A 22,020-nucleotide genomic window follows, 5' to 3' on the forward strand; every position below is an offset into this window, starting at 1 on the left:
TGTGTCTCTCTCTCTCTCTCTCTCTATATATATATATATATATATATATATATATATATATATATATATATATATATATATATATATATATATATATTGATGATGTGGATTGGCTAGCTAGCTAGTGACAGTGGTCCTTATTATGTGCCACCTTTTCTGTACTGAAAAGGAGGGTTTCTGCTGCTATGTGATGAAGGGTGGCTTCTGTGGTTGGAGCTGGATGCTCAAGTTGGGGTTTGCTAGCTGCTCGACTCAGATATTTCAATCCTTCCTCCTGGTGGTGTTGTGGTGTTGCCAACAATTCATTCTTACAGTTACTTGGAATGTAGAGTTTCTAATTTGCTCAGTCTATGTATAGAGACTTACAAAGTAATGAAATGAGTATTTTTCTATGAGAATTTAAATGCTTAAAAGACTCTGGAACATGTTATGTTGTGAAGAGAAATAAGCACAAAGATGCACTAATTTAGGGTAAAAGAAAAAAAACGAGCACTAGATCATAATATTCAAATGAAACATTTTAGAATATGCATTCCGCCCAATAAGTCATTCAAATGAAAACCTGCAAATCTTCCTAATATAAGCTGTATCATAGTATAATTCAACAACTTTTTATGATGTAAATCTTGCTCTTCCAATGCACTATAAATTCCAATGAGTGATCCAAATTATTGTAAACTCAATTTGGGTCAAAGCAAAATCATACTAATAAGAAGAGGAATTGGTGGTTTTCGTTCTACATAATGTAACATTTCCAATTCAATTCAGTGAGATAACACTTGAATTAATTCATATGTTTAATAAAAAAATTAAATAAATCAGTTATCATATCAAATAAATTCATACTTCATATATAAAAATATATTGATCATTATTACTGCTTTGGTGGGCCGAGTCAGTGGTCGGCCCATATAGATTACGTTATATTGGGCCGACGGAATAGCACAAGCCCACCGCTATAATAACGATGAGGAGCGGCCGTAGAAAACAAACAAGATTACGCGCATGGAGGTCTCCGCAGTTTCACTCTGCTCCGCCACCGCCACCGCCGCCTTCGCCATCGTCTCTCTCCCTCCTCGACCCTGTCTTCCACAGCCTCTCTCCGGACGTTTCGTAAAGAAGAGCCGTAACAATGTCTGCCGGTTGTTCGCCCTCTCCAAAACCCTCCAACAATCCCACGTCTCCGCCTCCTCCACCTCCTCTTCTTCGGTCTCCCCTTCGCCGGTCACTGCGAAGCCCTCTTTCGACTCTCCCGCTAGACGGGCCGCGGTCGCCGAGGTCAAAGCATCTCCCGACCCGGTTTCGGTCCTCCCCAGGTGCTTTTCCTCGTCCGTTCCCTCTGTTACAAGATAGGGGTCTTGATGTTTCGGGTTAGGAGCTGTATTTTGATATTGGAAAATTGTTTCTTCTCGCTGTCAAGAAATTGGAATCTTGTCTCGAGTGGCTTCATAGGGTTCTTGATTCTTGTCTGGGGCTAGAACGGAGGTGTATTGCAGGGCAAAGACAAATTGTTGGATGTATGGTGGTTATGCTACATAATTGCGAAGAGTAACTAGTAGAAAAATCCTCTCTTTTGATGAGATTGCAAACTGGCATTGGTTTGTGTGTCCTCCGTCATTGGAGAATGAGGGCGAGGCCAAGAACTAGCATGACAACGGGTGGGGCAGGGAAGGTATTAAGAACTATAATACCACTCTGATCCACATTTAAAAACTGACCCTAATGGTTCTTTTCTATTGCAACACAATGTGAATAAATTATGAAAGAAATATATTTTCCCAATTTAGTAGGGAAAATTATTTAGATGAATTTTTTAGGGTGATTTTTTCATGGTGTGGGTTGGTCAAGGATGGTTAAGTAATATCATACCTATCCTGACCTAGTTTTGTTTATGAAAATTGTATGCCTCTGCCCAGTCAAAGCTAGTCAGATGTAACTCTATCTGCCATTTCGATCTTTTTTTTTTTGACAAAAAAATGTTGGAACTTCACCCTGTACTTAGGCAATGATATTCCAACCTGACACCATTGGGCTGGTACGCCACAGTTCCAGTTGAAATTGTTTTTCCATTCTCATCCTTAATTTCTTGTTATCTGTAAATTTTAAAGTTATGAATCTAATTATTTTGTGGCCTCTTTTTTGAAAAGCATACATCATGCTATTCTCTTATTTATTGCCTAATTGGTTCATCCGAGATAAAAAGCTGAACCTGGTAATTTCCTCTGAATTTTCCATTCGAACCATTTTATAGCACCACTGAATTTCATTTTCTTTCCCTTCTCATAAATTTTATTCATAATTTGGTAACTGATTATTCAATTGTTCTTTATAAGCTATTTCTAGTAGTACTTTGCTCTTGGAAGTTTGCCATCAAGTTATCATTTGCTTAAAACAAGGTTTGCAATACCGAATGATACCGTCTGTACCGGGCAGTATGTACCGGTCCGTTAACGGACCGGTACATGGACCGTCCGCTACCGAACGGTACCATCGATTGAGGCCATTATCGTCGACGGTGACCGAGAGAGAAGAAAGAGGGAGTCGACAATGATCGAGGGAGAAGGTTAAAGAAGAGGCAGAAGGGGAAGAAAGAAATAGGAAAAACAAAAAAAGGAGAACCTGAGATTGGCGCCGCTCTCCTCGTCTGCGGCGACTTCTCATCCGCACGCGGGGAGAAGAGTATTGGCGTCGTGGGGCGAAGAGAGGCAACGCCTCAGCGAAAATATTCTTTTTTTTCTACAACGTCACTCAAGAAGAGAGGCGGCGTTGCCTCGGCGACGTCGCCTCGTGTGGGGAGAAGAGAGGTATACCGAGCGGTTTACCTCTCTTTTATATATATATATATATATATATATATATTATGCACACACACACACACATACACACATACTGAGCAGTATATCAAAATATACCGCTCGGTATATAGTACCGTACCGTACCATACCGAAAAAAAATTAAAATTCTGGTATGGTACGAAATTTCAATCCTTGGCTCAAAATACAAATTCCCCTATGCTTTCCCATTTTATTTTCCTTGTTTCTTTTCTTTTCATTTTTGAAAGTCTGTACTTGAATCAATGTTGAGATCTAGTATACAGAATACTATTTCTGATATTCTACACCTGTATGGTGTGATTTGAAATATGCCATGTTGATGACATTCTAGCATTGCAAGACTTTTATTATCATCCTTGGTAAACCTAATTTGCTTCAAATTTTTCTATGGTCCACATTTGACACTAATTGTATATTATCGATTTTGTATCATGCTTGTATTCATTGTATGCAGAGTTGAGGGAGTTTTGCAAGTTCAAGATTACAATAATCTTATACGCTATTTTGGGGAGTCAAGAAGATGGAATGAAATTTCTCAGGTTACTTAAATATCTTTCTTGTCTCATATAAGTTGAAATTAGTAATTATTATCTTGTTTATGTAATTATGTTTTATATGTTTGTAGCATTTCTTATTAAATATGTTATGCTTCATTTTTAGATATTGTTTCCTTGTGTTTTATTTATAGCTAAAAGAGTATAATTTTTCTGTTGCATGAGTAAGTTTTTTAGCGCATATGCAGCAACTATACAACTGTTCACAGTAACACCAAGTTCTCTCTTAAGACTATCTGCATGTTCACAAAACATGAAATTTCAAGGGAAATCAGAGAGCATAACATAACAGTAATGGTTTAATGAATGATGTTTTGTGCCTTTTGTGCCCAGGCTAAATATTTCTAGGCAGCAGAATATGACATCCTGAGCTTTATAATTCTTAAGCAGACGCATCTTTTCAGTTGAGTAGTCACATCAAGTTCTGTATTAAGACCATCTGTGTGTTCATAAAACACAAAACTTCAAGAGAAGTATTTCTTTTTTACGCAAATTAGAGAACATATCATAAAAGTGAAAATAGTTATAGTTTAACGTATAAAGTTTTGTGCCTAGGCTAAATATCTCTAGGCTGCAGAATCTTTTCTGCAGTGAAAAAAAGCTTCAGATTATGGTAAATGCAACTGGAAATTGTTCTATAGATAAGTCAGCATCTTTGTTGTCATGTTATGGCTTATTTACAGCTGTGAGGGCCCTTTTTCTAGATTAAGTGGATAAGATTTTCTTACTAATTAGTGATTATCCAGGCCATAGCTATTCAATATACACGCTATCTTGATTTTCTTTTCTACCAATAAAACGTTACTAATTCAGATGTGCTTAATGAATAAATGACATGTTATTATTTGATGTATTCGTCACGCAGAGCATTCTGCAAAGCAGCTCTTTGAAAAAAAATTGCTACAATGTTCAGTTGAGGAGAAAGCTAAGGTCATTTTCTATGTGATTGTGCAGCTTTTTGACTGGATGCAGACGCATGGGAAGCTCAACTTTGCATCTTATAGCAGTTTTATCAAATATATGGGTATAAGTCGCAGTCCTATCAAAGCGCTAAAAGTCTATGATAGTATTCCAGATAAATCGATGAAAATTAATGTCTCTGTTTGTAACTCTATTCTTGGTTGTATGATGACGAATGGAAGATTCGAGAGCAGTATGAGGTTGTTTGAGCAAATGAAAGATGATGGTCTATTACCGGATTTGGTCACTTATAGTACCGTATGATACCCTAACTCTTATTCTACTGCTAGTGTTATTCATTCTTTTAGAAGTTTGTGAGTGATTATGGCAAGTCTTGCTTTGTTGAACTTGTTTTCCTGTTTATTCTAGCTTTTATCAGGTTGGATTAAAGTGAAGAATGGTTACTCTAAGGCAATGCAATTGGTCCAGGAGCTTCGGAGTAAAGGTTTGCACATGGACAGTGTCATATATGGCTCTCTTCTGGCTATTTGTGCTTCAAACAATTTATGTGAAGAAGCAGAGATGTATTTTCAGCAGATGAAAAATGAAGGCCATCCTCCTAATGTATTTCATTACAATTCTTTGCTCAATGCATACTCAGTTGATGGGAATTATATGAAGGCTGAGAAATTGGTGAATGATATGAAATCTTCTGGATTAGTGCCCAATAAGGTTTCGTTTCATCATTGTTTATCTATTTCATGTCCTAGTGTCACTAAGTTTATGATCTGTATTCCTTGCATTGCTGTCATGGAAAGCTTCTTCTTCTTGTTCTCTTTCAGAAGTTTATGACCTGATGAAAAATGATGTTTTAGCACTACTCATGATTTACCAATAAAGCATCTTTCAGTTTTTTAAGTATCCACTCTGTCATAATTAAAGCCATACTTCCAGGCTTTTTAAAGAATTAGGTTGTGCTGGTGAATTCTTTTTCGCTAGTAGATATGAGCTAATGAGAACTGAATATGTTATAATTGATGTACCTGTTTAGTCATTTGTCTATTGAACTTCTCTGATTGGAGGCAAGATTACTTTTTATCTCTTCTTGTGAAAAACCATATTCACATTTAGAGTTGGAGACAAGATTACATTTTATCTCTTCTTGTGAAAAACCATATTCACATTTAGAGTTGGAGGCATGATCACATTTTATCTCTTCTTGTGAAAAACCATATTAACATTTAGAGTTGAACTTTGTATCCCTAGTACCATAAAAGTGCACCCACTGCAGAGATAAATGATCACAATGAAATGTATGCTTTATTCATCCTTTGTCATCCATCATTGTTTCTTTAGAGAGTATTTCTAGCAGTTCCAAATGGCCCTTCTTAACTTTCGGAGTCCTCGTCCAGACCTAAGCCTAGAATTTCAGTATCTTATGTAAGTTGTATCCATCCTTGATCCATCAGTCGTAAGCATGCCATCAGTTTTTTTAACTATTATCACGTATTACCATCAGTGTGTTTCTACTTAAGTAGTCCAAACATTTGTCATCTGCATGTGCTAAATGATCCATGGTTTGTGTTTAAAAATTAAGATTCCTGCTGTGACATCCAAGTATCAGCAAATTTTGTATTCCCTCATTTTTTTATAACTCTTATCTGATTTAGATTTATGGTTAAGGTGCTAAAAGCTGGAAGAATTTTAGCACAATATATTCGAACTTTTTATTTGTTAGCATTTTGTCTTTTTTTGATTCTTGCAGATAGCCTTTTGCTTTAGAAAATTCGTAATGTTAGGCCTAATGATTATATATGGCAATTTCTAATGACTGCTATGAATTTCGTGAAAATTAACTCAAACCATTTAGTAATTGCATCCCATATATATTTCTTGTTAATCATGAACTTGTCAATTTTTTCTAATGACTGCTATGAATTTCGTGAAATTAACTCAAACCATTTAGTAATTGCATCCCATATATATTTCTTGTTAATCATGAACTTGTCAATATTTTTCATCGTAATCCTTACCATGTGCAAATTTTTAGGTTATTATGACTACCTTTTTGAAGGTCTATGCTAGAGGTCATCTATTTGAGAAATCAGAGGAACTCTTATCTGAGTTAGAGGCTTTGGGATATGCTGAGGATGAGGTAGGTATTACCTACATAGTTGCCAACGCATGAATTATATAAAATTTGCAATTTTTCCTTTATGATTCTATCATATGCCAAAATTTATCCTGTTTGCAAAGATTTAAATGTCTCTCTTTCAAAACTCTTATATGATGAACAGTAAAGGCAATTAAACTCCTAATGCCTTTTAACTTTTAAGGGCACTACTTGCCCAGATTAACTTTTAGGGGCACTACTTTGCGACCTACATGGATCAGACAAAATTGGTGGCTTTTGTGTTTTTATGCCAGTAATTTGCTTACATATGTAGTTCTGTATTATTCAAAATTTAATCATATAACGATCTTTGTCCTCATGAAATGTAAGCATTCTTGCAGATGCCATATTGCATAATCATGGACAATCTTGCCAAGGCAGGACATTTATCTGAAGCGAAGAGAATATTTGCCCGGATGAAGGAAAGAGATGTAAAATCTGGTATGCTGACTTGATATGTTAGAAAAAATAATAATAATTTGATGGAAACAGGCTGCCAATCATATGAAGTCTTGCACTTTCCTAGTTACATTCGCAAACAGCACTATTCAGTTTGTAAATCGAAATCACAAGATGTTTTAGGTAACAAGACAACCTGCCTTTGACAAAAATTAACTAATTGAAAAAAGGTAAATGAAACAAATACATTATGAAGATAATACATTTTAAACGATACAGCAGCAACGACAACAAACCATAATGCTTTAACTACCTTTGGTCAGCAATGCATTGAAAAGATTTAATGAGATAATGGAAGATGATTGGTACTGTTAGACATTAGCAATTATATCCCTTCATGCTTTCTACATCTTAAAGGTTTTCATCTGGGATCTTCCTGCATTTGAAGTAATGTTGTTTTGGCTCATCCTGCATCACTTGTAGATTCCGTGAGTCATCCTCTATGTTGCAAATCATAATGATTCCACTCAAAACATTATCCTTTTTTTAACAGTTCATTAAGTACTTTTCACAAGAATTTATGGTTATGCTTAGATTGGTCATGGCATTCATATCAGCTAAAAATTAAGTTCTATCACTGAGAAAAAGGTTTATGTAGGTACATTATCCTCTACAATTCAAATGTTGAAAGTGGGGAATGGTTTGAATTAGCAACCATAAGGTATTGGTTCTATGTTTTATGTGATAGTAGAGGGAGTATTAGTTCTATGTTTTTTGAGATTAAGTAGTACCCTTGAGGCCTTGACCACATATGAGTTAGCAGCTGTGCTGGACATTTCATATATTTGTTTCTGCTGAGACGGTAGGTCCAATACAACAAATATTGTGAAACATCTTTAGAGTGGTATAATCTTCAAGATACCAGATATTAAGGTACTGCTTCATGCCCCATGTCAGCTCAGGGTACAGGTGTAAAGCACATCCATGTAGATGGACTTCCATACTGCCTTGTTTTACAGTGTACCATTCCTTTTGGTTCAATGGGCATGAACTTGTTTCAAGCAGTGTCTTAAGTCACCATTGCGGCAGCCCTCTTGTTTGTTTCCTCGCTGCTTTTATTACATCTCTCATGTTTCAGCTCCTTTTCTCTTCAATGGCTCATAAATTCCAAGGCGCCTGGAAGGCAACTATGTCTAGGTTAATCCTAATCTTTACATATTCCAGATTATTTTGGATTTTGGATCACACTTAGTAGTGCTAGATGCCTAGATCTTCCATCCATGTAACCACTTACTGATTCTGGTTGGAAATAACAAGAGGACGCAACTTTCTTGTATAGACAATGTCCCTCCTATAACTAATATGAAATTTGTAATTTCAAAAGCTACTTGATGCTCTATATAGTTTTCATGTGAATTGTATGACAACTATCTCTCAGGAGATTTATGTAATTCAGGTTCTTAGTTAAATATTTTCGTCAGTCAATGTGGAATTGTTTGGAACAATGGCTTCCTGTTGTTGCAGTAGATAATCTTGTTAGCATTTTCAATCTGCAAATTTCATTGTTCATAATTTGATATAAATCCTATTTCTGCAGATGGGTATTCCTATAGCGCCATGATTTCAGCATTATGTCGAAGTGGTTTATTAAAGGAAGCAAAACAACTTGCAAAGGATTTTGAAGCAAAGTATGATAGATATGATTTGGTAATGCTTAATACACTGTTAAGGGCTTACTGCAATGCAGGAGATATGGAAAGTGTAATGCAGATGTTGAAAAAATTGGATGAATTGTCAATATCTCCAGATTGGAACACATTTCACATCCTCATTAAGTATTTTTGTAGAGAAAAGTTGTATCACCTCGCATACCGAACTACTGAAGACATGTATGGTAAAGGCCATCAACTAAATGAGGTAAGTTTTGTCAGATTTGTTTGCCTTGATAATGCAACTGTGATCTTTCTCTGTGAAGTCTATTCTATACATAACCATTACAGATTGAACTCATTCATAAATTTTACTTCAAAACGAGGCATGGATGATAACTGATAAGTGTATGGTAACATGTAAAAGGTGTTTTTTCATTAAATGGAAGCATTGGCATCAAATGGTGTAAATATGAGTAATATTGACTGCGTTTAAGTGAATTTGGAGGAAACACTGACAGCAATTGAAAGCATATGATAGGGTTTTTTTTTTTAAGTTTTAATTTCTGTTGGGGAATCATAATATCCCAAAGCTATGAAATACATGTGTCCGGTAGGATTTATTTTTGAGCTTCTTTGGTTTTAACACAATCTCTACATAAGTCTGCATCATTTTGTTTTTTTGGTCTGAAATGATCACTACAGGAAATAGAGTCCATACATCTGAAATGGTGATAATGGAAATTTAGGTCCTTGTGTATGGAGTGGTGATGAACTTTTGTGGTGCTGCTATAGGGAAGACCTTTCCCTAAAAAAATCCAAATGTGCACTTTTTAGTAAGGTATCACCATGAAGGTACCTCCCACCACTAGTATTCAAGCCATATCATGGTTGTCCGGGGATATGGCTCTACAGACTGAGTAAATTCTTGAAATCAGAGACTTACAAATTCAAGTATTTATCCAAATAAATCTTAAATATCTTTTTAAAAGTTTTATCAGAGTAATTTTTTCTCATATATGGGTAATTAAATGGACAAAGTTTCAAGTCATTTCAAGCTTTGTTCACTAGTGAAGGTTACTGCATTAAATCCATCTACTTCAGTATTAGACCTGAATTTCTTTCTCTCCTTGACATTAACTATGAAATATCTTTATGTCCTTCAAATGTTAAAGACAATTAGGAAAGTTTGGTCAGATTTTATAATTTTTCATCCTTTTAATTTTGGGTGGCTGGTTATCCATTATATGTCAAGAAATCCCAAAAAGAAATTATGGATACCAGTATTAACTATTAACGTGTATCAATTCATTGATGTTCTTGAACAAATGGAATACAATGAATGTCACCCTAGTTCTCTTTTATCTCTAGTTTCAATGTAAGATTATAAAGTATTATATTTCAATGTTTCTGCTATAGAAATCTTTGTATCTTATCTAATGACTGATACTGTTTGTAGGAGCTTTGTTCTTCCCTAATTTTACAATTAGGACAATCAGGCTTTCCGTCAGAGGCATTTTCTATTTATAACATGTTAAGATACAGTAAGAGAACATTGTGTAAGTCTCTTCATGAGAGAATAGTTGACATCTTAGTGGCAGCAGGGCTTCTGAAAGATGCCTATATAGTCGTGAAGGTATGACCATCTTGCATTTTGGTGTACATATATTTTGTTTTGAGCTCCTCTTGCATTAAGTTTACTGTTTCCAATTGAATAGGATAATACACCACTATTATCCGAGAAATGTTTGGAGAGATTTGCTATTTCATTTATGAAATCTGGCAATATAAACTTGATAAATGATGTTCTGAAAGCACTTCATCTTTCAAGTTACCAAATCGGTCCGGTATGATTTCTCACTGAACCCCTCCATTTTATTATTTATTTATTTTATTGTGATCTTAATGTTCTTGAGATAGTTTATAACTATGTATCCTTAAATCCATTTCAGAAAGATGGAATGCTTGCTTGTTTTGTCTAATTAATGCGTAATCTTTGAGTCACCTGACCGTAGATTAGCTACATTGGCTAAACTAACTATATGGACCTTTATATTCTCCAAAATTTCAACTTTTGTCTTTTGTAATTTGTATAACTCTCATGTTCTCTTTTTTAAATACAGGATGGTGTAATAAAAATTTAGAACAGGTTGGTCACCTTTTTTGTAATTGTTCCTTCTAAAATTTTGTTCTGGCAGCACTTGAATCCTCGGATATAGTATCATCCCAGCACTTGCCAATACCACCTTCTGACAGAAACTTCTGTTACTTTAACCAACAACATGCTACTGTGGCCCCGTCCCTTCTTTAAAAGTGTTCAAAATATATGGGATTTTTAGTTTTTGAAGAATGGGGATACTTTTGTTGATATATGGGCTAAAGTTTGCTATGTAACTCTCTACCCAAGTTATAAGTTGAAGATGACTCAAAGCTGTCAACATCTTCATTTGTGTTATGAGAGACTACACTTGCAAGCTGTTTTGACATTACATTGACTTAGATGCCCATGCAAGTTGAAATTTGAATGTAAAGCTTAAAAGAGCAGAAATTTGATCAGTAAGGCCTACCATTAAAGTCTAGACGAGCCTACCATTTGAAGTCTGGGCATCTTAAGTCACGTGGAAGCTATTTGATCAGTAAGGCCTATTAAGTTGGACCATATCGCTTCCCTGTAAGGTTGATCCAATTGACTTTGTGGAACTTCGAATTGGTTCGTTGATACTGATTGCAATAGCCACTTCAAACTTCTGTAGAGAGCCAACCAGAATCGAATCGATGTAGGTTGACTAAACATAGAGTTCTTGCTTTAGATTTGTTGCTTGAGCCTGCATCATTTAATGGCAATTCTGCTGCTTTTGGCAGCTCATTGTTTGGTTCTTTTTTATGAGTGCCTTTTCACTGAGGAGCAAGTCAGGCATAGCTTTTGTCGAATTATGTGGTCGAGTCTGCCTTTCTCTTATGTTCATTTATAAGTACTGTTTGCTGGCATAATGAAATTTTCTGTTGGATCCATTTCTCTCCCTTTGGTGACAAGCCTCAGATAATACATGTAAATTTGGTATAGACTTGTAGGTGATATACTGAATCCTTAACCTTTCATCTTGAGGAAGAGGAAAGGTAATAATCTTTCTACTTCGTTCTATAGGATATATTTCACATAGCTGTGTCGCGTTTTATTGCAAAACCTGGAAAGAAGGATCTGCTTTTGCAATTGCTTCAATGGATGTCAGGTCATGGTTACTGTGTAGACTCATCATCGAGAAACCTGCTCCTCAAGAACGCACATATATTTGGTCATAAGCAGATCGTAGCGGAAATATTATCGAAGCAATACATGATGTCAAGGAAAACAGGAAGCCGGAATGCGAAGAAGTAATCCTGGAGGAGTGAGTACTATAATTTCTTTTATGCATGTTGAAAATGCTCACTTTAATTTTGTGTTTTGTTACCAAATGGTTATTGGTTTCAGTTATATTTTAAATAGTGGATCTGAATCGTTATGCTACATGTGTTATAGATCATTAGCTCAGACTGTTGGTTATTTAATTGGAGGCTTACCAGCCACTTGCTAAGCCTGACAGTTTCCATATGTAAATTGGGATAGGGTTCCTGGTCGTGCTTACAATAACCAATCTAATAATAACGATAAATCTTTTTGACCAGGTTTGTCATTTGTTGATCAACTGCTAGTGCTTTATCCAATGCCACGGGAAGAATACAGCTGGGGAATGCCTTGGTGAAAGATAGATGTGGGTAAAGTTCTCCTGAACGCATTACTAGTTGAAAAGTGGGATGCTCTTGCTCTTCTGCCGGTGGCACTCTGAAAACTCCAGCAGACACTGATGCCTCAATTTGATGCACTTTTAACAGGCTGCTGCGGATCGAAGCATATCCAATTTTACATCAAAGAAACCGATGAACATTGATATCGCCTGTCGGAGGGACAGGGTGTCTGGTCCACAACCTATGATATGCTTGCAGATGGATGGGATCATTGTGCTGCTTTGCTTGCTTGGCTGAAAAAGAACGACAGCCTCTTGCTTCCTCTTTGTGCTGCCCCCATCGTCCTCCAAGGGTAAAATCTAGCTAGCGGTCTGTATTGTTCTTTTCAAGGCCAGATGTACTCCCCTCAGTCAACATTTAAATTATTATTTTATAAATATTATAAACTTATCTGAATTTTTATGAAAAATACTTGTTTAAAAGTATCCTTCCATTATTGTTTTACAATTTTTAATTTTTAATGACATGATAATTATCTGATCACAATGATTATGATAAAATGATTTTTAATTCTTAATGATATGGTAATAATCTCAAAGCGGTTGGCTCGTCATCGCATCTCACATGCTCTCTTTGGTGGGCAAAGAGCATCATCCCCGACTCCTTGTTGATGTGTTGGTTGGTTCAGCACAATGCACTTTTTATTGCCTGGCACATCGTATTTGATGATATGCTCTTACAACTGGGAGACCGTCCCAAATAGAACAACATCAGATATCGTTAGCGTTTAGTTTAGGTGTCCGTCCGTTAAACAACAGCAACATGGCTTAACTATGTCCGCCGGGTTCATATAGGAAGGAGATATGCATTCAAAAATACAGAGAAAACGAGGAGCAGCAGCAAAAGCAAACATTCCTCTACGCTTCTGTCACCCTGCACTGCACAATGTAAGCCGCGATGCAAGCCCACAAAGAACAACACATCAAAAAAATGTATTTTAGAAAACAAGGTTATATGTGCAACAGAATCAGAATTCTGGAGCCAAGAAAAAAAAAAATTTCGTGCAACTGAAATCTAAATGTGAACAAGCTACTTCTGTGCTAGGAATTCTGGAGCATTCAAGAAAAGCTTACCTGTTAAGTTTCACTCCACATGTGAGAGAGACCCCGTATCAGCTCGAGTTCTGCAACATCGGCCAAAAGAACAGAAATTATTTGTTTCATGACCAACAAGTTTAAGTACATAAGGTACTAGTCAGACGCATCTTATCCCCAAACTTACTTGTGATCCGATGGATTGGGCGTAATTTCATAGACAATTGTCGCTACCACATCCCTTTTCAGCTGAAAAAGCATAATCCAGTGCAAATCAAGTTGCCGTAAGTGTACTCCCAACTTTACATTGAGAAAACCCAACCCCCCCCCCCCCCCAAGAGACTTGCATACCTGAGTAGCTTCCCCTTTTAACCCGATGTAATATATCTGAGTTGTATCCCCACCAAAATTATCAGGAAAATGCAGAGTAAGATTTCCCACACCCTGAAATCTCGAGTATCTGATTAATTTATCAACACCACATGACACCAGGTAAGTTAACAGTTATATTATGTTAAGATTTCATGTCTACTACTATAGACATTAAAATATAATAAAACTGTTAAGAACATCACTTATTATCTGTTTCCCATAAATGGCTCTAAATCGATTACTTATTCTACGGCATGAAGGGTGCAAATTTTGTACATTCTAAGCAAAAGCTATTATATATCATGACAAATTCTTTCTAACTTGGCCAACCATCACAGAACCAACATGTGACCTGCTCTCTTTCTCGTATCATTTTTCTGCAATCACACCGGGTGCATTTTCTGCATTATATGAATAACATTGCAAGCATACAGCCAATCTATGAATCACCAAAATTTAATCAAAACTCTCTTTTGTAATTACAAACTTATTAAAAAAACTAAATTCTAGGTTATATAACTTAGATCAAAAGAATTGATGAAACCAAAAATTATTACCTTGTTTGATACTCCAAGAGTCCTTGCAAATTCTCATTCAAGTCCCATTCCTTTATAAGAGTAAGAAATGTTTCATGTTTTAAAGACTTCATCGATTAATCCAAAGTTAACAAACATAATACCTGAACAGGCTGCATGTTTTGAGCATCTGAAAAGTCGATACCATCACGGTTTATGAACCTGTCAGAAGTTCGGCAATTTTAGTAAGTTCAAAGAATACTTCTACCAGTTTCAGGCAATAAGGCACTTTGGTGTCTTCGAGGGCTAGCACTTTTGACAACACCAGAAGCCTATGTTACTTGCCATTTGGCCTCGCTCTTGTTTATTTTTTATAGTAGCTTCCTGCATGACAGGTAGCTGGTAATTGTCAATTACCATGGAGTCCCACTAAGTCTTTCAGGCAGTGTGGAGATGAATGCAACCCTCTTGATGTTACTGCTAGTTTTGTAGCAATTAGTCATTAATCCTCTTGCATGTTCGGCAAACAAGGTATCAACAGAAATATAAAAATGACCCTCATCTGCACGACAATGTCTATATCTGCATTTTGCAGCACCTTCTTCTTATATTAGTAAGCTCTGGTATTCAATGGTGCAGTATCTTCTTAAGCACAATTTGGGAAATGAAAGTCTCATCAGTAATGGACAAGTGAATTTACTCCGTATTTTAAGTATTTAAGTAATTTACGCAATATTTAAGTATTCACTGCTTTTTTGTACTTCAAGTGACCACAGATTATACAATATTCCTCTATGGAAAAATTCTAGAATTGTGCTTTTTCTGATTCATAAATGTTGGTCCAGATTTTGTATTCTTTATACTCTTCCTACTTCTCACAACATACCCTACTAGATGAGTCAGATCTTACAGAGAATGGAGAAACATATGTGGACAAAAAAATAATGCAACTCAACTATTGCCAACAGGAAGATGATGATGGTACAAACATCGCCATGTCTCATTACTCTATAATATTCAATATTGTTATTGGTAACTAATAGGGGCTTGTATTGCACATGATATGGACTTAAAAGAGTTGATTGCTCGGAACAATATAAGTTCAAAAATACATCAATCCAAGATAGAGATAATAAGTTCTGCAGTAACAAGATAAGCATTATTGACCAAGCCAGAAAGAAGATAATAGAAAGTGGAATAGATATGTAAAAGAGTACTGAAGAAAATCAGAAATTTGTTAAACTACCTATAAATCATGCATGGATAAGTCACATTTATCATCATCTAGAGCTTAAAAAGAACTTGGTTCCTCACATAGGGACTTTTCATCTTTTTTTCAATTCACATATACACATACATAAACTTAATAATTGAAGTTACTGTCAAAGTTGAACCATGCTTGCAAGTCTGAAGAGACAAAATCCTATTTAGCTGCAATTATCAGAGACCTTATACACTGATATAATGATGCATACACTTACAGCATCAGAACCCAGACATCTGTGGTAATCAGAAAAAATTTACTGTTAGAATTAGCTTAGTTCCAGTTGAAATTTTTTTAATAAAACTGCAAGCACATAGGTAGGTGGAAAAAGAACATGATTCATCCACTTTGACATGGCTGCACCCAGAATCTAAATCATCCAGATCTATTGACCTGTTTTAGAGTTAGTAAAAGCAATAGGAATTGTGTAATATATAGTATAAGTAACGTGCATAGTATTGGACAAAAAAGGTTGGATTTGATAATTTCAACCCAGCCATTTCCTTTATTTTTTCTGCAGAATGCAATCCATTTTCAAGAGAGAAAAAAACATGCTGTCTCATTGGAATCGATATGATCATAGGTAATTTCCCATGAAACATTATTTTAACTGACAAAAATAATGCCTTGCAATTATAAAAAAGACAACGCCTTATGTGCCAATGATGATCTGAATGGTGAAACATATACGTATACCTTTATTTAAAAATCAGATGAAAAGAGCCTCTAAAACTCGGTAAGATTTCATTAAGATAAATTAAAAGGCAAACATGTAAAATTTTCATCATGAGGAGAATCATACGCTCGCATCTTTGAAGGACTTGTTCCTCCAGAACCACCAACAACGGAGATGCTCTTGATCTTGACATCTGATGTAAACCTACATTCACAAATAGCAACCAAATGAACAAACAAACACAAAAAGGCAAAAACCAAAAATTCACTCCTATAAATTGACACATAAGCATGCATGCAAGTATATCTGAGTAAGAATGCTATAATTTTGAGCATAACCATAGCTCAAAAAGTATTAGCTTGAATGTAGAAGTTTACAAAAAAAAGGGAATATGGGAAAGGCAAATAAAAATAAAAATAAAAAGTTTAAGAACAAGGGCAGTAAATATGCTTCCATAGAAGCAGTTGCAACATTTGTCTGAGGAAAAACAGAAACTTGCTCTCAAAAAGGGTTGAAGACCACTTATGAAGAGCTTATTTAGCTGCTTCTGTAAAACAACACCAAAATCAATATCCGCGATTCCGCATACTATTTTGGTTATGCATTTCTTCATATGAGAACCAAAAATTCACAGCATTTCAAAAAGACATACTATTGTTGAATCAGTAATCATCATGATAATATCGAGGAGCACTGTCGTGCCAAGCACTTCAAAGAATTGCCATGGATTATGCATATTGGTAGGTGATCACAATGTTCCTTCTAAGTAAAAAACATAACTATATGCTTAATGTCATTGTTTAATGCACTGTCATGGAATCAAGCTCAAAACATCATAGGATGTCCATGTTAAGGATTCATCTTGAGTCTCGGGGTTTAAAATGCTCAAATTGTCAAGTCATCACAACCGATCAGAAAATTAAAGATCAACAACTGATATAAGCAGAACTTCTTGGATGTTGCATCTCCAAATACTAGTAAAATTATTTGAATACGATATAAGCATCCGATGGCATTTGACATGAAACTGAAAGCAACTCAAGCAATGCCTCAAATTTTGCAGATTGCGAAGATTGTTTCTCGGATATAGATGCATCATAGTTTCCTTTCAAGTTCCACTAAAGCTGATTACACAAAGAGAAACATGGGACCATTGAAGAAAAATTACCATTTCTACCTACAAGACACCATGACAAAAAAGCTAGATGATGAACGAAGTAATAAGAGGTAATGTTCCTTTAGCACCTTAGGAACTAAAAGAGCGGAATGACTACTTACGGTATGAAAACAAGCAATTCAGGATCACCATCATTGCTTTCGAGGAGGCCCTGCCACATCAAGAAATGATCATAAAAAGTTTGCTCAAGACATGCCGACCCTCACTGAGAGAACAATCATTCTCGCTTCTGAGACACAAAGAACCGTGTAATTTGCCCAAGGAAAGAACACACGGAACCAACATCTTTCACCCGCAACACAAAGCAACATGCGAGAACAACATCTTTGGGCGAAGCATTAACAGAAGTAGCATCAAGACAGCCAAGCGGGGGAGGAAAAGAAAATTCGAGTGAAAGAAACGCGATACCGACCTCGGTCGTATCTAATCGACGATTCCAGGGCTTGAAAACCGATTTGACGCTTCCAGCGACTGCTTCATTTAGGGCCGAAACCTGCAAATGCAAATAAGAAACCCTGGATTCTCGGTGCCACAACAAAGAACGAAACCCTAGTTCAAGAAAATAAGAGAAATTTTCGGGGGTTTCGGGGGGAGGGCGAGCTCAGATGCCATCGACTACCTTGGAAAGATCGATGTGGGTGTGGAGCGACCAATCCGCGGAGCAGTTGTGATCCTCGCAGCTGTGATCATGCAAGCAAGACATTGCAGCTGGTTGCGATCCTCCCTTCCTCCCACTCACTCTATATATACCGATCTTGAAACAGGGAAGGAAAGGGGTCGAAGAACCCAGAGACAGGCGAAAGGCAGGCGGAGAGATGGCTGCGCTGGTGGGAAGTGCACCGTCCAGTTGTCCTCAGGAAGACGACAACGGTGCGCGCTGCTCTTCATAGCGACTATAGTTACGACAAAATTCAGAAAGACTGACGTGGCACACGCTCGCCTTTCGGGCCGTAAGAGCACTTCACGACACGATATGGCCCTCGGAGGCCTGGTTCCCCTGGCTCGGACCAACCCGGGAAGCCGCTGACGACACGAAGCGCTCCTTCTTTTGCCTCGGTGTCCCCGAGGCCCAATGGCCCGGCCCCGCGGGACCACTTGCCTGTCTGGTAACGGGCATTTCGGCGTGCCTTCCGTTCAAATGAAAGCTTGACCATACCAAGTCCCGAACATATCGACGGCGACTTACATCACGATTCGATCCAATTGGACTGGCGTGGCGCACATCTAGCGGCGGGATCCTGATCAGTGCGCTCCTTGATGTGCCGCCCGCCCTACCGGCACGTAAGTCGCGGTTTGGTAAGACAACCACTTCACGACACGATTCGGTAAATATCTCATAAATTTGCTCCTAAAAATTATGCAAACGAAACCATATTAAATTGATAAATGACATTGATCCAACCAATGGAAGTTAATCACTGCTCGCTCCTCTATACGGTGGACTTTCTTCCAACTTTTGTAGGAGATGAAAGCATCCTTAACATTGGGGAAATCTAGACCCTAGTATATTCTCCGATGAATACCGCGAGAAAGCTTCAAAAGCTTGATGCAATCTGGGCAAGCGAGAACTTTTAATAGTTGAAAACCTCAACAAAAAATGGGTGAAAGCCTATAGTACATTTATGCTTGTACAATGCATGTAACGTGATATATCAAGTCATCACTCGGTTGAGCGAGCACAAGTTTAAATTCAACTAGTATGTGATAAATCTCTCAAAGCATCTCTAGGTCAAAGGATAATACTACTGAGTCCAAGTCAAAGGATTCCATCGTAGGCGATAGAGCCACACCACGAGATGGATTTGCCCCCACATGGGGCGCATCCTCTATCGATGTGGTTGACTTGGATGGTGATCAAGTTGTTAACCTATTTGAGTCAAAAGTGTTAGAGGATGAGGTTAATAATGATATTGTAGACATTTAGAAGTTATGATTGCTGTGAAACTCTAAGGGTATTCGTAAAAGTTTTAGTTGTAAGATGAGATAAGGAATATTTGAGACAGTAAAAAACTATTTATTGAGGTCAAAGATGATCCTTCATCCAGTCAGTCACCTATTCTAACTCCTAAAAGTCTTAAAGAGAGTGGAACATGTGATGTCATCCAATGTGACTCAAAACATGCGATGTAATCCTTACAACTCAATGGTTGTTTAGGTTATTAGAGAAATCATGTCAAATCTGTTATAATCTACACAAAAGGTCATGCGATGAGAAATTATTATGTCATGTTTTTCTACAACCACGAGCGAGCTTTGCGTATGATTGGATGTAAGATCTTTAGTGTCCATTTAGATCTTCTTGCTCGTCGAAGGAAGAGGCACATATGGCACATGCACTTGTTAGCCCTTTGTGCATTGTGGTGCCTAGTCTCTCCAACTCTTAGTGTCATCACATATAGCCCTATTTGCTCTTAGTACATTTATGACACCTAACCTCTCTAGCCCATAGCATCATCACACTGTATCTTTTCGGTCCTTTATGCATCATCATGCCTCGCCTCTCTGACTTTGGCACTACTGTATATAATTCTATCAACCCTCTATGCATTGTTGTGCCTAGTCTCTTTGGCGTCATCGCAAGTTGCTCTATTGACCATCTATGTATTACTATGCTCGACTATATTATCTTTATATGCCACCATGCCCTACCGAGGATGTACCTAGTTAGGGTGGTTAGCCAACATGTTACATAAACACTACCAAGTTAGGCAACCTGAGTTGGCTTACCAAATTGAGTTCACAGAGTCTAGTAACCCAAATTAAACCTACCAAGTCAAATGGCATGAGTCAACTATTCCATCATTTCCTAAACAAATGATGGATATTAATTAGGTTATACTTCCCAACTAATTATTCTTAGCTCTCATTAACTTGGGAAGTGTGAGGCATGTGTTAGAGTAAGAGTGATATGACTACCCTATAAGTACATTTTGTGGCATTTAGACCACCCCCTTGCTATGTGTCCAAATTATTGGTTGACATATGAAGTTAAATTAGTAGAATTGCCCGATGATAACTCCAACTGATGGTAATTTCGACCAATGTAATAAATGAATATAACAATCCATGAGATCGTTAGACAATTATAATCGCTTCTTACTAAGTAAATTGTGTAGCTACTATAAAAGAAATCACATAGGTACACCTAATATATAATGCACAAGAATGAACAAAATTCAATCTAACTAGTCCAACTTGAGCGTTACATGGACGTTTTATCCCTTGATTTAGTTTTATAGAGATTGGACATCCAACTTTGTGAATTTTTCTAAGATTGACTCGAGAAGGAGAAGGAACCGTGTTAGATTCAAGTTAACCTCTAATTTGGATAACCCAAAAATAACTCTATTAAAAGTGAATCAAATTCTCAAATTTATAGTCTCGAATAACTGCATTCAAATATTATTACACCTTAAATATTAGTTTGGTAGTGTTTACCGACCTCACTTACTAAATAAGAATTTAAAATATTATCTAATATATTTAACATCTTAAATATTTATTTAATAGTAATGATATATTTTTATATCTAAATTTAGTACAGTGTCTTCCATCAATCGATCATTTGATGTAATATTCAAACGAATAGAAAAAGTCTAATTTGCATGGAGACTTTTATGGGATGATAGAATATGGCTACTTAGGAATGAACTCTAAAAGATTGGCTTGCAATTAAAAAAACTAAAATTATGATTAATATATATACATACATATATATATATATATATATATATATATATATATATATATATATATATGTATGTATGTATGTATGTATAAATGTATCATGTATATATACTTTAGAGGATGAAACTTGCTATCGTAGGTACCTATATCCCATACATATAATCTATTTTCAACCCTTTAAGGTATTTTTTGTACTTTCTTCTAAATTATATAACTCTTGATGCAATATTCCTTTCATCAGGACCATGCCACTCTAAGTCACTTATAGAAATTTGCCTTTGGCCTCATAGCTATAATCCTGAGAATCTAAAAAATAATAAAATTAAATTCTTTATCTTTAGAACATAAATTACATCCTCTAAAGTATGCATTGCTTTAATCTTCACTTTACCGGCATCAATGGCCTCCACCAGTCATCGCTCAAACTCAATTTACCAATTATCTTATTATTCAATTAATCAAAATAATCCAATATAAGTAACACAAGAAAATTTTAAAAATAAACTCTTTTGAAAAGATACATAGTTATCTTTGAAGATCGTAAGAACATCTTCATTATTGTCCATCGTCCATCACAACATAGCACTTATCGATTTTTTTTTTTTTTGAACAATTTCACATGATATGTCTATACAATTTACATCTATATAATTGAATATCATCAAGAAATCTAACTCTTGATCTCGATCTATGAGATTTTTTCACATTAGAAAATTATCCTCATCGGTCTTCACCCTAAGTAACTACTATCTCACTATTCATATTCTCAAATTTATCTTTTTTTTCTTATAGCATAAGACACTAAAACTTTTTTAATCTATTCTAGAATTACTTTATCCTTCTCGCACAATATCATTTTCATAAAGTTATCCTAAGGAGTCAGTAAGCAATATAAGAACAAACAATATTTTATCTTCTTTATATTAACTTTCTTTAGTTGATCCAATATTATATTCTTGAATATTATCTCAACCTTTATAACTTTCATTTCAGATATAATTTA

The 22,020-nt window shown here is 36.1% G+C and overlaps 2 protein-coding genes across 5 annotated transcripts; one reads left to right on the forward strand and one right to left on the reverse strand.

Annotated features, from left to right (window-relative positions):
- Window positions 1-1,001: 1,001 nt before the first annotated feature.
- On the forward strand, window positions 1,002-12,717 carry LOC103979529 (pentatricopeptide repeat-containing protein At1g10910, chloroplastic). Of its 3 annotated transcripts, none has more exons than XM_065143392.1 (12): window positions 1,002-1,316; window positions 3,289-3,373; window positions 4,343-4,606; window positions 4,718-5,020; window positions 6,339-6,443; window positions 6,803-6,902; window positions 8,458-8,777; window positions 9,969-10,145; window positions 10,228-10,356; window positions 11,655-11,895; window positions 12,173-12,262; window positions 12,380-12,717. In XM_065143392.1, exons 1-10 carry the CDS (start codon window positions 1,006-1,008, stop codon window positions 11,883-11,885), a joined length of 2,025 nt encoding a protein of 674 aa, XP_064999464.1. In that variant the 5' UTR covers window positions 1,002-1,005; the 3' UTR covers window positions 11,886-11,895; window positions 12,173-12,262; window positions 12,380-12,717. The 3 variants fall into 3 exon arrangements, with proteins under 3 accessions (XP_064999464.1, XP_064999463.1, XP_064999465.1); XM_065143391.1 differs by having other exon boundaries at window positions 12,173-12,258; XM_065143393.1 differs by lacking the exons at window positions 12,173-12,262; window positions 12,380-12,717 and having other exon boundaries at window positions 11,740-11,895.
- A 188-nt stretch (window positions 12,718-12,905) lies between these two features.
- LOC135633654 (uncharacterized) lies at window positions 12,906-18,199 on the reverse strand. 2 transcript variants are annotated; one of them, XM_065143395.1, is made up of 10 exons: window positions 17,950-18,199; window positions 17,743-17,823; window positions 17,432-17,481; window positions 16,280-16,357; window positions 14,378-14,435; window positions 14,256-14,305; window positions 13,678-13,786; window positions 13,514-13,575; window positions 13,366-13,415; window positions 12,906-13,165 (listed from the first exon to the last, which is right to left on the reverse strand). In XM_065143395.1, exons 1-9 carry the CDS (start codon window positions 18,031-18,033, stop codon window positions 13,376-13,378), a joined length of 612 nt encoding a protein of 203 aa, XP_064999467.1. In that variant the 5' UTR covers window positions 18,034-18,199; the 3' UTR covers window positions 12,906-13,165; window positions 13,366-13,375. The 2 variants fall into 2 exon arrangements, with proteins under 2 accessions (XP_064999467.1, XP_064999466.1); XM_065143394.1 differs by having other exon boundaries at window positions 12,906-13,170; window positions 17,950-18,198.
- Window positions 18,200-22,020: the final 3,821 nt, after the last annotated feature.

The sequence above is a fragment of the Musa acuminata genome, chromosome BXJ3-3 (genome assembly GCF_036884655.1).
Source record: "Musa acuminata AAA Group cultivar baxijiao chromosome BXJ3-3, Cavendish_Baxijiao_AAA, whole genome shotgun sequence".
NCBI classification, from domain to species: Eukaryota; Viridiplantae; Streptophyta; class Magnoliopsida; order Zingiberales; family Musaceae; genus Musa; species Musa acuminata.

Coding starts and splice junctions, on each gene's coding strand:
- LOC103979529 (XM_065143392.1), top strand. CDS start 1,006: ATGGAGGTCTCCGCAGTTTCACTCTGCTCCGCCACCGCCACCGCCGCC. Junction 4,607..4,717: donor ATTTGGTCACTTATAGTACC/GTATGATACCCT, acceptor TGTTTATTCTAG/CTTTTATCAGGTTGGATTAA. Junction 10,146..10,227: donor ATGCCTATATAGTCGTGAAG/GTATGACCATCT, acceptor CCAATTGAATAG/GATAATACACCACTATTATC.
- LOC135633654 (XM_065143395.1), bottom strand. CDS start 18,033: ATGTCTTGCTTGCATGATCACAGCTGCGAGGATCACAACTGCTCCGCG. Junction 16,358..17,431: donor GAATTGCTTGTTTTCATACC/GTAAGTAGTCAT, acceptor TTGTGAATGTAG/GTTTACATCAGATGTCAAGA. Junction 14,436..16,279: donor AGTCCTTCAAAGATGCGAGC/GTATGATTCTCC, acceptor AACTTCTGACAG/GTTCATAAACCGTGATGGTA.